This window comes from Hydra vulgaris, chromosome 10, assembly GCF_038396675.1.
Source record: "Hydra vulgaris chromosome 10, alternate assembly HydraT2T_AEP".
Lineage (NCBI taxonomy): Eukaryota > Metazoa > Cnidaria > Hydrozoa > Anthoathecata > Hydridae > Hydra > Hydra vulgaris.
Window position 1 is genome coordinate 3,888,040 of NC_088929.1, and position 17,261 is coordinate 3,905,300.

General features: G+C 27.6%; 1 protein-coding gene across 1 annotated transcript; it reads left to right on the forward strand.

Moving 5' to 3' along the window:
• Positions 1-12,810: 12,810 nt before the first annotated feature.
• On the forward strand, positions 12,811-16,920 carry LOC136086479 (uncharacterized). The gene is made up of 2 exons (XM_065808773.1): positions 12,811-14,591; positions 14,661-16,920. The coding sequence occupies exons 1-2, from the start codon at positions 14,555-14,557 to the stop codon at positions 14,960-14,962; spliced, it is 339 nt and encodes a 112-aa protein (XP_065664845.1). The 5' UTR covers positions 12,811-14,554; the 3' UTR covers positions 14,963-16,920.
• Positions 16,921-17,261: the final 341 nt, after the last annotated feature.

Below are 17,261 nucleotides of genomic sequence, written 5' to 3' on the forward strand. Positions count from 1 at the left end.
TTACATATATGATATTTAATTAGGTAATTACGACGCTGTTATTTTTTTACAGCGAACTGCTTGGCAATTTATTATGAGTTTAATTTTTATCAAAAAGTTGAGTGGGATTTATTGCGACTTTTTATCGCTTTTTATTGCATAATCGTTAAAAAATGATTTTTCTGCTAACAGCCAATGCAGTAACGCCAGAGCCTATTTATAACCCGTGTTTTTCAAAACTCCTATTGATGCAAAAGTTTATTTTTGTTTTCAAATAAAAACGATACTTAGCAGCAGTTATGAATTTCCTTAAAAACCTTAATTTAGTTAAACTAAAATCTTGAAATAACGTGTCTAAACTTCCATAATATTGAAAATATCCACTATGCAATAATGTAAAGAGCATAAATTAAAAAACAAGTGGAAACATTGTTTTAGATTAATTAAAAAAATGTTACGCAATAAAAAAAGTACCAAAATTATGTAATATAGTTATATAACAAAACTTTTATTTTTGGGAGATGGCTGCGTGAAAGAAACTATGAAGCAGCGTGGCATCTCATATAGTTTTAAAAATTGTCCAAAACAAAAAACAAAAAGTGTGATCTTTGTTCAAACTAAACGCATATGCTCTGCACTGCAAAAAATTAAATGCAATGAGCATTACTCATTCTTTTTTTTTCCTTTTTTAATAAAATACGTTGTTGGTAGTTCTCGTGACTAATATAAAGTTTAGCATTCACCCCAGAAAACACACGATATGTCAAAGACGTGCAAACAACGTCTTCTAGGCGTTCGGACATTTTTTACATTTTTTAGAAGGTTGAGAATTCTCAACCTTTCTATTTTTCCTATTATTTAAATTTTCATGAGAATTTTGTTTTAAAACAAAATTCTCATGAAAATCTTTAAACAAATATTAAAAATAAAGAATTATTATAAATTGTTTGGTTTATCAATTGTTTTGTTATGATAACAAAAAAATAAATGGAAGACTATCTATATAATTTTTTTTTTTTTATTAAAATTAATGAATTGGACAAGGTCTCATAGAGGCAACATTAAATCATAAAATTAAAAAAACGATGTAGTATTGTAGTCAGATCTTGGCTCAGAAAATAGAACTGAAAATAATGAATTTCACCTTCATGTCTTAGTTTAATTGGCTAGAGCCAGCGTTGAACCTCAGAACTCTTTGTTGTGAGCCGGAACTCTAACCACTATGACACGGCTGGAAAAATTAGTTATGGCTGATTGTTAAAATTAATCTAATAATAAAAGATAATTTGATGTAATTGCAGACACAAGGATAATAAAAATTATTAGGACAATCCTTTCAATTAACTGAAATAAAAGTTTTTTGCTTAGTCCTGATTTGATTACCTAAAAATTATTAAACTGATGTAACACTAAGTCACTTAGCTGTGGAGAAAATACTTAAAAGTAACAAGGTAACATTTTCAAACAACAAATCAATACTTTTTTTGACAATTCAATTAAGAGATTAAGTTCAAGCACACTGAGTTTTCTCATCAATGAATAATTCACTGGAAATCTGTCACAAAGCTTTCTCAACATTAATACAAAACAATACTTGGCCATTTTAAATAAATTTTTGCTTTCAGAAAAAGTTATCAAGTTTTTCAGGTGTAGTTTTTACCAACATCAAGTCCTGCGATAACTTTTTATTAGATAACAGGTAATTAGTCAATAGAAAGTCCTTCAGTATTTGTTAGTTTTGTGCATTTTTTGTTTAGTATCTGTCAATTTTATGCATTAAAAAAACGAATCATTGGATAGTCTGTCTGGTATTTATTCAAAAAAAAGGTTCAACCATACTTGCAATATAAACAAAGAAAAGTTAATTTTGGAAGCATTAAATGATCTTAAAGTGAATTCCTTAAGTACCCTAAAATTATCTATCAATTTACCATCTATCTATGTAAGTAACAAATATATAATCTTTCTATGCTTTGAAATTTTGCTTATTTAAGTAGCAAATTGAGTTAGTTGGGCTAGCTGAGTAATATTTACTAAACCTAAAAAAAAAAGATTTCTTAAACGGTGCGTCCGACTTCCTCAATAATTTCACTATTCGAAAGATAATTTCATTTGTTAAAAACTGATCAAGTAAAAAAATAGACAATACTTCATTAACAATTAAAATTTAAAATATTTGTAGATAAATAAATTTTAGTCTTTAATGTTCCTTTACAATTACTTCAAATATAGTTTTAAATAGCATATGAATCACATTTTGTCCATTGATTGCAATTTTGACACTGGATTCAGTTTTCTTTAAATAGACTTTGAGAATAACTTTCTGAACATGAAAGACAAACATAACAAGTGCACTTGTCTTTTAATTTTCTTTTTTAGTTTTTTTGCATGTTTGTTTCAAAAGAGCTAACAGAGCTAACAGAGATAGCAGAACTAACAGAGCTAACAGAGATAACAGCTAACAGAGCTAACAGAGATAACAGCTAACAGAGCTAACAGAGATAGCAGAACTAACAGAGCTAACAGAGATAACAGCTAACAGAGCTAACAGAGATAACAGCTAACAGAGCTAACAGAGATAACAGCTAACAGAGTCACTTTATTACTACTACCTCTAAAAGATTGGTTTTGTAATAAATTTTTAAGTTTTTGAGTTTGTTGCTGTTTCAATATTATTCTTTAAGTAGTATATGTTAGAATATCTTTCAGTAGTATCAGTAGTTAGAATAGCTTACTTTTTTTTTTGTCCACCAGAACTTGTCTTTCTTGGGTTTGCGATTGGATAAGGTTGCACAAAGTTTGTAGAAAATACATCAGGATTGTTAGAAATAAGATACGTTGTTTCTTTTAAAATATAATATTCAACAAGTTGACCTGCAGGTGATGATAAATGTGCCTAAGATTTGGCTTGGTATGATACTCTGATACAAGATTTGATTGTTTGATAAAACCTGTGATATGATGTGAAATGGTGTTAAGAAATCATCATCAGAAAAAAATTGTACGGTCCGGGTCTTGTACGGGTAGATATCAGCTTTTTGAAAATCTTTTCTAATGTTTCCACAAGTTAAAGCTAATGGCAATGAATCTGAGACAATTTTTATATATCGTAAGTTTTTATGGTTTTTCTTGTGCAAATAATAAGAACTTTTTTAAAAGTCTGAATATTGATATGTCTAGTGGCTGTAGCATATGGCTACCCAGGAAAAAAAGTTCCATGGAATTTCTTTAAACTTCTGAAACATATGGCCTATAAAAGTTTTATAAAATTTTATAAAATTTCTATAGAACCTCTGTTAATTTCTATAAAAACTCCTGTAGAATTTCTGTAGGAATTTCTATAGCAATTTCTATTGAAATTATTAGATATTCTTTTGAAGTTCAAAAAAGCAATCTAAAATAGTTGAAATGACAAATGCTTAAAAATTAATTTTCAAAAATGTTTTGATATATTATCCAATAAAAAATAATATTCTTCAACTTATTTAAAAAACTGGAAAAGAGTTTGACAAATCAAAGTAAATAAATCTTTTTTAATTTTTAAGAGTTTGACAAATCAAAGTAAATAAATTTTTTTTAATTTCTATTCTATCAATAAAAGTTTACTCAAATCTTTCGGCAAAAGACGTTTTTTTGATGAGGAACAGAAAAAGAAACATTTTGTGTTTTCAATATTAAAAGTTAATTTATTGTATTTAAACCAAGTAGAAACTTGTATAAGTTTCTTATTTATGTTTGAAAAAAGTTTGTTTATGTCTTTCTATGATAAAAATAAATTGGTATCGCAGCAAATATGATGCTCAAAAGATCGGAAGCTTTATTTAAATCATTAATGTATATTTAAAGAACGAGTAGACCAAGTATAGAACCCTGTGAAACACTATATTTTATTACAAATTATATTTTATTTTTGAAGCTGATCGAAAGTAGTTCATCCCCATAGTAAACGTATTGCTTTCTATTTACAAGTAACTTTTGTAACGTTTTATCATTTACTAAATTCTCCATAGAGTTCAAGTTTTTTAAGTAAAATATCGTGATTGGCTGTGTCAAAAGCTTTTGATAAATTGATAAAAACACCAAGTGTATATTGTGATTAACCAAACGACTTTGAGACTTCACGTGTAAACTAAACAATGTCTTATTTTGTGTAGTTATTTTTTTTAAGTCGAATTGGTTTTTATATAGTAAATTAACAGGTAGTTGTGTGTCTTGTCGTATATAATTTTTTCTAAAACTTTTCAAAACAAGGAGAGGACAGTAAAAGGGCGATAATGATCAAAATTTAATTTTTCACTGTTTTTGTGTTTTAAAGTCTTCAAAGCATTTATAAAATCCATTGTTTTACAAATGCTTTGAAGACTTTAAAAAGAAAATCTTTCAAGACTTTATAGGAATCTATAATTAAATTTATATTTTTTCCGTCCGCGCCAATTGCTTTGTTTCTTTTTAGAAACTTGAAGACTCTTTCAAACTCTTCAATAAATAAATTTAGCAATAAATCATAGTGAAAAGGTGATACCTTTGATACTTAGCTTTACAGTATTGTATACTATACACTTTTTGTTCAGCATACGATATTATGTTTTTATTGATTGGAAGAAAAGTTATCCATTTTTCACTATAAACATACTAATGATTCACTGCTACAAGAAAAAATGTTTTACTACCACCACAAAAACAATCTTTTTAGATTAACTTACCAACAAGTTTATCAAATGTGTGTATTACATGTCTTCTTAATAAATACTAAAATAGAATAAATACTAAAGTACTTATCCTATAAAGACTTTAGTATTTTTTTTTCTATAAAAGTTAATTTTCAGGACAAAAATAAGAAACTATTAAAGACTGGTTTAAATATAGAAAGTTTATTTTTCTGGGTTTCTTGTGTCAGTACGAATTACTTTCTACAAAGGTTGTCAATAATGTAATCAGCTGTACTTTTAGTAACAGGGGCAGTCAATCAAATGCCGGATTACTTTTAGGTACGACTGATCACAGTTCTGAGAGTCTGTTATAGTGAGATCTAAATGCATCTAAGGCCTAAACTTTTATAAAAAATATAAACAAACTCGGTATAAATAAAATCATTTATATCATCAGCAGTGTTTATTTTCGAGAACTTATCGAGAATTTCTTAAGAATATTTTTTTTTTATTTATATCATTTCTCGAGAAATTATTTGATATTTTTTGAGAAAATTAAAAAAATTTTGTTCGCACACTAGCATCAAGTTCAAACAGTAATCGCTTAAATTTAAATTATATAACGTTGTCTGCGGTGTTGGTGTGCATATAATTATATATATAAAAATATCTTTTAAATTAACCGAAACAAATTCCAATATTAAGGGAAACAATAATAAAAAGGAACAAAATAGAAACTTTTTATTATATTTTACATACATATTGTACTTGAATTAATGTAGTGACTGTTGACAAGTGTAAAGGCGTGTTAGTATTGTGTCACGTTAATTAAATTATGTTTATGTTTCTATGACTGTAACTGTAAAATAATTATTCCCGATTTTAAGTTAATGTCAAGGGAGTTTGAACCTGACATAAACAATATTTAGTGTAAAAAAAAGAGAACAAATAGTAAATTCTCAAACATTTATAAAATTAAAATGCTATAATGCAACGCATGCAGATATCTGCAAAGGGTATATAATTTAGTGTAAGTGTTTTGTTAGTTTTGATAACTATTATTAAGTATCAAAAAAAAAATTTTATTTTATTTTCGTACTTCAATTCTACTTATAACCTATGAAAGATCAAACAAACCTTTTTAAAATAGATGGTACAACACACTTTGTAAACTCGACTCCATAATATGCTATATGCAACATTTGCAGCAAACAAATGTTGTGCAAAAATCAAACTACAATATGCCTACACCGGCATCTACAAAGTGTCCACAAAATGCAAAGAAAAGAAGGCCATTGACATCTTGGTAATAAGTGAAACGACGATTGACTAGTACTAATAATCAAACAACTTTAACATTCATAAAACGGGAAGAAATAATATTTAAAATGGCAGCATGTAGAATGATACTTATTTAACCAGGTAGATAAAAGTGAATTTATACGACATTATGTCGTATAAATTCACTTTTATCTATTGGTTAAATAAGAATCATTCTACATGCTGCCATTTTAAATATTACTATCTTGAAGTCTTACTATGTCGTCGACATAGTAAGATTTCAAAAGGATTCAAGCTACTACATATATCACTTTTATTATATTAAGAAACAGGAGCTAGTAAAAAATATTAAAAATTTAAAAAAAGAACAGAAAGGGTTCAGTTTGTTTATTAATTATTGGAACAGTCCTAAAGTTAAGAGATCTGGATTTAATATATATAAAAGGTGATTGTTAATATATATTAAAGACAGAAAAGACGCTATAAATACTAAATTAAATTTTTTTATTATTATTATTAATTTATTTTGCCGTGTTTTAAAAATTACAAGTAAAGATATTACATTAATCGAAAATCCTGGCCGGAGCAAGAATAAGACAAGTTGTCTAATCACCGAGCCCCGTTACATTAGTGCTCTAAAACGTGTTTAAAATTTACATACGTAATAAATGATAAATAAAACAGTATAAATACATACAAATTCAGCGATAAAGTAATTTTTTGCTAACTATAATCAGCGAAATAGTTTAAAAAATAAAAAGTGCAAACAAGAGAAAATCATGAAAGTTATCAATCCACAAAAAATCATTTTGTATAAAAATGCATAACATATAAACAAGGGTTATGTTTTATTAAAAATAATGCAATAAAAAATAAGAATTTAGGCTGATTATTATCAGCAAAAACATAAACGTAAAAGCGGATTTGCTTTTATGTATATCGTTTGTTACTAATGGTTTGTAAACCATTGGGAACAAAAGCTAAAGAAAATGCAAAAGCTTAACTTATTGTTTTAGTGATTTAATTCAAACCTTTTTAAATTGTCAAAAAAGATATTAGAAAAAATATTTGAAATCTAATATATCAAAATCCATGTTTAGCAAATGCCGTTTTAAATTCGTCTTAAAAATTTTCCAAAGTGCAATTTAAAACGAAGTGTTTTTTTTCATCAACAATTGGATAAAAAATTTTCCAAACAAAAGGTCCCCAATATTAAACTTAGTACGAACTTAATTTAAGATGTATAATAACTTAAAAAGTTATTATCTGAAAATTTGGTAGGATATTTATGAGAGATTTCATTAAAATAGGATTGAAATGTTACTCGAGATAACACATGTTTTGCTTTAAACATAAATAGTAAAACTTGATGAATATTAAGCATATAAATATTTAAAGCTCCAAGCTGACGTAAGAGTGGTTCACATTGTGCATTTCTGGTTGTTCCAAATATTATCCTGCAAACATGTTTTTGTTTGTTATAAATATTCTCTAGTTTAGTGTGATTACTGCTACCCCAGGCAACGTTACTGTATGAAAGATAGCTGTGCATAAACAGAAAATAAAGATTTTTTAAAGACTCATTATTAAGAAAAGGTTTTGTTCGATATTAAATGGAAATATTTTTTGAGATTTTACCTTCAATATATTTAATATAAAATTTCCATGACAATTTTTCATCTAAAAGCACTCCCAGAAAGTTTGTAGTCAATTACCTTTTAATTATTATGTTATTGATTAAAAGATTGGGTAATTTAATAGGAATATTTTGTTTTCTCTGCATTTAATGAAAGACTTATAAACCACTTATTGATCTTATCTAATTCTTCATTTACTATTCTAAAAAGAACATCAATATTTTTGTGAGAATAAAATAAAATAGTGTCATCTGCAAAAATAACTGTATTGAATATTTTTGATGCTAAATGTAAGTCATTTACATAAAATAATCATAAAGGTCCTAAAACAGTGAATAAAAATAATAAAAAATAGTAAATAAAAATAATTAAAAAAATAGATAATAAAGTATATAAAAATAATAATAAAGTAAATAAAAAATAAATAATAGTAAAATAGTAAATAAAAATAATTAAAAAAATGAATAATGAAGGTCCTTAAATAGAACCTTGGGGTAAAATAGAAAAAGTATATATATATTTGGGCTAAAATAGAACCTTGGGGTACCCCACAAGTTATAAAGTTGTTTTTCGAGTCTTTTGTTTCTTTAAGTATAAATTGCTTTCTGTTAGTTAGGTATGGTTCTACACTTACAAATATTAATTTAAAAAAATAAAATTCTGATATTCATATTCAATTTTTAAACTATGTATTTAGTTTATCGTACTTCTAAATAAATTCTAGTTTTTAAGATTAGTTATCGTTTTTCTTTTTTTGCTAATTTTTAGTATCTTATTCGATTATTAAATGACGATTTTTAAATGAAACATGTAATTTCAGCGCGTTTTTTTTACTAAACACTTTCCTTAGATGTTTGCCAAGTTTATTTATATACATTGTGTACTAATTATTCAACATTTGTGTACAAAAATGTAATATTTTTATATTCTCAAAATTCTCGAGAAAGGAAAAACAAACTTTATTTCTCGAGAAATAAAAATCATCGGAAAGCTTATTTTGAAACCAATACAAGATACAGCCATAATGCGGGAAGCAAAAATAAATACACATAAATTACAACGTTCACGTATTTTTTTTTTTTTTTTTTTTTTTTTTTGTTCATTTAACAATATTCTCTGGTAAAAGTGTCGTTGGTACATAATATATGAAGAACACGGAAACTCGAAGAGGATCATAAGATCCTGTCACCGAGAACCGTTTAACAATACAAAAATTATAAACCAATTATTTCAAAAAAATATAAAATAAAAAGTAAATACCGTTTAAGAAAACCTTCATTCAAATAAAATAACCTCAATTATAAAAGACCGTTTAACTAAACAATAAAAAAATAAAATAAAATATTTGAAATTAGTAAATACCGTTTTTATGAAAACCGTCATACAAATAAAATACCGATTAAAAAAACAATATTTAATAAAAACAAACAAAAATTGTCATTTCTTAGATTATATTTGTTTTTGGGCTTTATTGTATATAAATTTTGAAAAAGTATTGGAGCTAAGTTTATCTTACATTTAAATATAAAGCAAAGAGTGTTAAAAACATTTAGTTGGTATATATTAAGAATACTCATTTTGAATAAAAGCAAAAGTTGTAGAAAAGGGTCTTATTTAATATTGAGGTTTTATTCCATATTCTTCATATAGATTTAGATAAACATTTACAAAATGACGATCCTTGCATTGAATTTATGAAAATGTCTTAAATCAGTTAGCAAAAATACTTAGTGGACATAAAAATGTGTCGTTTATCGACGTCATCGCAAAAGATAAAAATAAAAATCAAATTTTTGATTTTTTAATAAATATTTCTGCTGTAGTTACGTCAGCCAGATTTGGTGCATCTATACAAGCTCAACCGACATCTATAAGCCGTAGAAGGACTGTAAAAGATCGAATTAGCAGCTGACAGGCCATGATTGATAGTTGCAAAGTCGCGTAGGGGAGACCGGAACTAGTTAACTCGGTTTTTACTCTATGAGCTTTGTAGCCCTAATGGCACATTTTTTTAAAGGAATCATAGCTGAAATATACTTTTATCAATTTTATTAAACATTTGGATCAAGTCATTGTAACATTTTAGGCAAAAGAATGAATATAATTAAAAAGTATAAAGTGAGAACAAAACAGTGTTTTCAACTTATGGTTTATGGCAATTATTATTATTATTATTATTATTATTATGGCAATAAGAATTAAAATGCTTATCGTTTTATTATATTAGTGCAATTGGTGCAAACTTTGTGTATTTAGGGTACAAACATGACCATTGACTGTCTCCATGGAAACTAGCACCTGATAGCAACAAAAAAATTTTTTTTCAAAATCTAGTAATTTATGCACAAATCGAAAGCTCAATAAAAATGAAGCATAAAATATAAAATCACTATATGGAAAAAACTGTTTGATAACAAATGTACACAATTTTGAAAGATTTTATTTATTCAAAATATAAAATAAGTTTTATTTTTTTATTTAATTTTATAAAAAAACATTTTGATAAGACAATCAAGCTCATAGTACTTTCCCCTTGAAATTATTAAAAATTGAATAAACAGTGGAATTCAAAAAAATACTACGGAGAAAAAGCAAAATGACGGCGCTTAAAACAATTTGGGATTGGCTGAAAAATTCTGGTTAGTGTTCTGCTTTAGTGGAAGTAGAGATTTCATTAGCGGGGGAAGCTGAATCATACCTTAATGCATCACATTATCAAAAACAAGACGTGTGCATCAGGTAAATTTTAAAGTCTATTTTTTCATTTATAAGAAGAATGAGTTTGATTTTGTAATATCAGTAAATTTTTCCATACAAACAATTGCTAAACAACATTGTTCAGAAAATTTTGAGTTATAAACGCTCTAAGTAAAAAAAAATAATTCCGATCGGTAACTGCTGCTGCTAGTCATATTTTGATGAAACAAGTTTATCAAGTTTAACAAGTTTTATTTTGATGAAGTTTATCAAGACTACGTGATTCGAAATTAAATATGTAAAAAACCTTTTGATGATTGGAGAAAAGATTGTGAACAGGTTTATCCCCAATTGAGATTTTGGTCAATAACACTCAGATTTAAGCTGGTTATATTAGCTTTTGTTAGATCAATAAAGACTGGAAATTTTGATTTGTATAGGTAGTGCATTCGAAAACTGCTGTCTTGGTTTTTTGCACAGGACCATACGCATTACTCGCGCTGTTTATCCGTACATTTAACAGATATCATTCAACTGGAAGAAACAAATCCAAAAATTGCAAGACAATTTCAGAACAGCATGTTTGTTGCAAACATAACAAAAAAAAAGTTTTCTTCAATTAGGTTAGACCATGCACACGAGCAAATGAACAAATGCATCAAAGGAGATATAGATTTTTTTTATTACAATAACAATAAAATATCCATTTAAGAGGCTTATATGAAAGTATGAAATTAATTGAAGTTGTTTTGACAATAATTTTTTCTTATTTATAAGTGAAAAACTCATGCATTAAAAATAAAAAATTTCAAACTTTATTAAGGTGCAATCGGATTGACGGAAGATTCCCAACTACTCCGCAGGATGATTTGTGGACCTGAGTTAGCTCAATGCTTAAATGAATTTGAATCAAAGTTACCATACGCAGAAAATGATGAAGATGATTTCGTGGAAATTTTTAAACATCATGAGTAAAATAAAAGCCATCAAAATTGATTTGCGTCTCAAGTTACAAATTTAGTTGATGTAATTTTTAACATGGGTAATCCATTTAAAGAAGAAAATCTAGATCTTCTAGTGCATTTTACTCATGATATCAAAGACAAAGAACTGGTGAAGAAGTGGTAAATACTGTTAATTTAATTGAGAATTTTGGTAATAAGTAATGTAAGGAGTTTAACTTCAATCCAATAATACAAAATAAGCGACCACATATCGTAAATATCTGTGCTCAAAAAGAGCTGCGAATTGTTTTCACAACTGTACATTTCCTGCCAGATCCAAGATAACATTAACGAGTTTTTTGCACGTGAAAACCACTTTTCCACCGTCTCTTTCAAAAGATGGACAGTTCCTCAGTGGAAATAAATCAGATCTTTTAACTTGTTTCAATGATTTGCACAGCGCACTTAAAGATAAATCCATAGTTGAATGCTTAATTATTGGTGGAGCTGTAGTTGTAAATTTTTAACCACCAAAGAATTGTGAAACTTTTGAAGATTATTTAACATCAAAAGTTTAAAAAGGTATTCCAGAAATTCGTTTTGGAATAATTACAATTGTTTGCAAGAGTTGATATTGTTTGGAACGTTTACATTGAGAAAAGTCTTAAAGAATCAGCAAGAGTCAAAAGAGGACAAGGTATTTGTAGTCGTGTGTTGCCCTAATCAAAGATTCCAAGTAATTGGCAGTCATTTCCTCGCGTTGATCAGAACAAAAACGAATTATTTTGGCTCCTTTCAGTCCAAGTATTTCGTCTTCGAATAGATAGATTGATTGTTGTGACCTTTGAGGGCTCAGTGATGGATATGGTTTGGTACTGGCAAAAACCAACGCTTCATTTCACTTACAATCTTGTAAAATGTCTTGGTCCAAAGCAGAAATGTTTATTTCTATTTCACGCAATAACAGGTTGCAATCAAGTTTTATTTTTTGTTGGAAAAAAGGAAAAATCTTTTCTTGAAAGCTTAGGGAAAATTAGAAAATCGCTCTTACACCTTGCTATGAATTTCCAATTTTCTCACAAAGGAAGATGTCATCAGTATTTTCCACTGAAATGATAGAATTAAATTCATAATTTACCAAATGTTTTAAATATAACGGGTGATGAAAGTTTATTTAAAATTTTATGGGATAACTTATGATCTCTAACATTGCGTTTTAAACTATTTATTAAACACTAAAATCAAACATTTTATTATTATTTATAAATTTTTTTTTAATTTTTTTTCAAGGTTAAACTATTTTTGTCATAAAAACATTTAATTATAAATGCGATTGTGATCGTTAAAATTCAAAATTTACCAAAAGATTTAAATATAACAGGTTTTTAAAGTTTATTTAAAATTAAAGGAGGTAACTTTTCATCTATAACACTGTGTTTTTATTTATTAATTAAATATTTAAATATTTTAGTATTATTTATAAATTTTTTTATAAATTTTATTAAGGTTAAACTATTTGCGTCATAAGAACATCTGGGTCTTAAATTGATTATTTAGACTAATTTTCGAGGCAGCGCAACGCAGAGTACGGACGTGTATTTTTAGAAAGAAGTTTTTTAAAATGAAAAAATAAAAATGAAAAAAAAACATGGCAAAAAATTTTACAATAACGCAACTAAAAGAAATAATGGACATACATGAAAATACAATCATGAAATTGTTTAACGATAAAGTAGAAAAATTGCAAAAAAAATTATCATTTTTGCAAGAAGAAAATAAAATCTTTAGAAGTGAAGTAGGCTTAAAAAAACCTATGCAGTTTGTTAGCGAAAAGTACGAATGTTTATTAGAGGAAATAACGGTCTCTAAAAAAACATTAACTAGAAAAATTATCGAAAATCATCATGAAAACGAGCAAAAGATTGAAAACAAAATAGTTATTATTGATAAACTTGCAGAATTAGAAAATAGAAGAAGAAGAAGGTGCCGAAACAACTTAAGAATCAATGGACTTGAGGAAAATATAAACGAAAATTGGCAAGACACAAAGAGTAAAGTGAAGAACTTTGTGAAAACAAAGCTAGGAATAAATGAAAACATCAAAATCGAACAGCACAACGAGTTGGAAGAAAAGAATTTGGCGAAAAAAGAAAAAATAGAACAATCATAGTAAAGTTTTTGAACTATAAAGATAAAAGCTCGATATTGGAAAATTACGTAAAAGCAAAATTTGGCAAAATAATAAGCTTTACAAAATAACTACTCTTATTTTTATAATAATAAAATAAAGGAATTTCTTCAGTGGAATCATATTAATGTTATTCATTTTAATATTAGAAGCCTAAAAAAAACTTTTATAATTTTTACAATAAATTACAGAAACATCGCTTATCGAAATATCGCTTATCGAAACATCGCTTATCGAAACATCGCTTATCGAAACATTGCTTATTTTTAACGTAATATGCGTAAGAGAAACGTGCAGCTCTGACGACACTGCATTGAACGCAAATCTTCCTCTCTCAGGCTTTAATATGGTCTCGCTTGCACGCAAAACAAACAAGCGAGGTGGAGGTGTTATTTATGTAACAATAATTTGCAGTTTATTATCAGGCCTGAATGAGTATTTCTGATGGCGATAAAGAGATTTTAACTATTGAAATTATTACCAAAAACAAAAAAAATATAGTTTTAAGCTGCTGCTATCGCCCGCCATCTGGCGCAAAGTTTTAATAATTTTTTAATTAAGGATATCATAAAAAAAGGTTTCACGACAAAAAATTAAATTATTTAATTGGTGATCTAAACTTAAACTTTTATGACGATTACATAAATAACATTGAAAACTTTTATAACGATTTGTTTGAAAATGGAGCAACTCTTTTGATAAATAAACCTACAAGGGTAACAACAAAACCAGCTTCACTGATCATAGGCGGATCAAGGGTGGGGCGAAGGGGCCAGCCGCCCCGGGCGCCAAAATGGCAGGGGCGCTAAATTGACCAATGAAGAAAAAAAAAATTTAGAAGGATTTTTTTTATTTTCACAAATATTTTTATTTTTTAAATGATTGTTTTAATTAAAATTATTTTTAAAATCTATTATTTTTTTCACTAATATATGAAGAGCATGTTTGATAGGCAATTCTGAGATCAATCTCAACTGGTTTGAGGTTCGCTTATTAAGTTTACTACAATGAAAACAAATAAAAATGGCGTAAATTGAAGAATAGAAGAATAAAACTGCAAAAGTAGATAAAGAAGTGAGAAAAAATCATTTCTAAAAATGAAGACAGAAGGCAAATGGATCTCAAAACAGAAATAGCGCTGCAAAACAAGCAAAAGAAGTTGCTTCATCCAAATCTTTCATGAAAAAATTTCTGAAAAAACAACATTTGTTGAAAGGTAAAAAAGTCTAGTGTAAAAATAAACTTTTTATTATTATAAAAGATATTTTATTTGTTTATTTTGTAGTTGCTTCAACAAATACCAATGTTACTCCTTCAAACCCAATTTCTTCTACAAGTACTGCATCAACCTTTGCTGTATTGACTGGCATCTCAGCTTCAAGTAACACAGTTTCTACAGAAATTATTTCAGAAGTAAAACAGGAAATAAAAGTGTGTCAAGTCAATTATACAATGGTACAAATTGGAACAGAGGCATTGCAAAAACAAAACTTCCCTTTCCCAACTGATGAAGAAAAAAAGAAAACATTGTCTGAGAAATGGTTTACACGTACACTTCACAATGGAAAAAAACTCTTACGAATATAGTTATATTATTCTCTTACAAAAAAATGCCTTGTTTCGTTTTTGCTGCTGTAAATTTAATCGAGAATCTAATTCATCTAAAAGAAGCAGCTTTGATCTTGAAAAAAGATTTTACACACTTAAAAAGAAGCTAAATCCACAAATTCAAAGTCATGAGGGAATTTTGATACCACTCCTGATTCACCATATGTTAAATAAATGTCTCAAATTATTAGATATCTTGATATTGAAAGAGGCAAAGTCACAGTGAAAGAAGCTTTTTTAGACTTCATTCGAACTCATGGTAAATCGACTGAAGCGATTACAACGGAAATAACAAAAAAGCTTAATTTAGATGGATTAAATTTTCAAGACTGCAGGGGCTAATCCTATGATAATCAAGCAACTATGACAGGAGCTAATTCTGGAGTTCAAAAATAAATATTAGACTTGAATTCATTAACAATATTTGTCCCTTGCAATAACCATTCTTTAAATTTGGATGGAGTCCATGCTGCACATGTAAATAGTCAAACAACTTTTTTAAGCACATTGAAAAAATTATTTGTTTTTTTCTTATCATCAACTCATAGATGGGAAGTTTTGAAGGAATATGTGAAAATAGCAGTAAAAAGCCATTCAGATACAAGATGGAGTTCAAAGCAGCTGCAGTTACCTCCATATCAACTCAACTTGAGGAGGTGTTGCCAGCTTTGGAAATTTTACGTGATTCTTCTGGAAAAACGCTTGACTCGCGAGGTGATGCTGGACTTATTCTCTCTGCTATTTAAAGGTTTGAGTTTGTGGCTCTTTTGCACTTCTGGTCTGAAATACTTCTTACAAAGTAAAGAAATTACTTTCAACCAAGCCTTAATTCAATTAGGAGCTTTGACTGATAAAATTGAAATTTGGAGAAATGCATTATGCATCTCATCCATTACAAAAGCTGAGGAAATGTGCAAAAAGTGAGATACTAACGTGGAACGTAGAATTAAAAAAAAAGCGTGTCATGTCATGAGAAACTGCTTCAGATGCCGGTTTAAATGCTCAGCGAGAAATGGATCGATGTATGAAAGAAATGTTGGACAAACTTGATATTGAAATTTCTAACCAATTGTCACTAATTCAGCAAGAGACACTCCCTCTTTTTTAAATATTTTTGAAAAAGCATTTGAAGAATTTGAATTTCGGCTACAAAATAATTAAACTTAATAAAGCGGTTGGACCAGACTATATTAATGGAAATATTGTTATTAGTTCTTATGACATCATTAAAAATATTCTTTTTAAACTTTTTAGTTACTCAATTAAACAAGCAATATCTCCAGATGCTCTCAAAATAGCTAGAGTTACTCCAATCTTTAAAGGAGGTGAACTAACTAAACTCAATAACGATCGCCCAATTTCAGTTCTCCATGTTTTTTCAAAAATTTTGGAAAGAATGTTTCAAAATCGAATATATAGCTATCTAACTATAAATAAAATATTATACAACAATCAATTTGGATTAAAAAATAATAATTCTGCCAAACATGCACTACTTTTACTGACTAGAAGTATTGTAAATTCATTTGAAAAATCACAATATACTCTAGGCATCTTCATAGACTTGTTAAAAAGCTTTTGACACTGTTGATCACGAAATTCTTTTTCAAAAAATACAACTCTATGGAATCACAGGGAACGTATTATTATTATTAAAAAGTTATTTAAAAAATTGGAAGCAATTTGTTAAAATAGATTCAACATCATCATCAAGTTTATTAAATTTTCATGCAAAGTTCCACAAGGATCTATAGGACCTTTGCTTTTTTTAATTTATGTTAATGATTTCTATAAAGCATCAAATTTGACAACAATTATGTTTGCCGATGACACAAATCTTTTTTTGATTGACAATAACTTACCAACATTATTCAACAAAGTGAATAGTGAACTAATAAAAATTTTAAACTGATTTAAGTCAAACAAACCATCAAAAATATCGAAAAAACTAAATGGATCCTCTTTTACCCAGCTTCAAAAAAATATATACTTTCGAATATACCTTCCTTGTATATTGATAATACAGAAATAAAGAGAGCTAAAGTTACAAATTTCTTGGATGTTTACATTGATGAAAACTTCACATGAAAAAAATCATGTTAAATAAATATACTTTATACAATTATATTACTGGTTTATTCATTGCCATATTAATTATCCTAATACTGCATTGGATGGTGTAAATCAAAATATGCTAGAACTTCTTTATCGTCAACAGAAGCATATTGCACGTCTTATAAACTTTAAAGACCGTTTTACTCCTTTTACTTAAAATGAT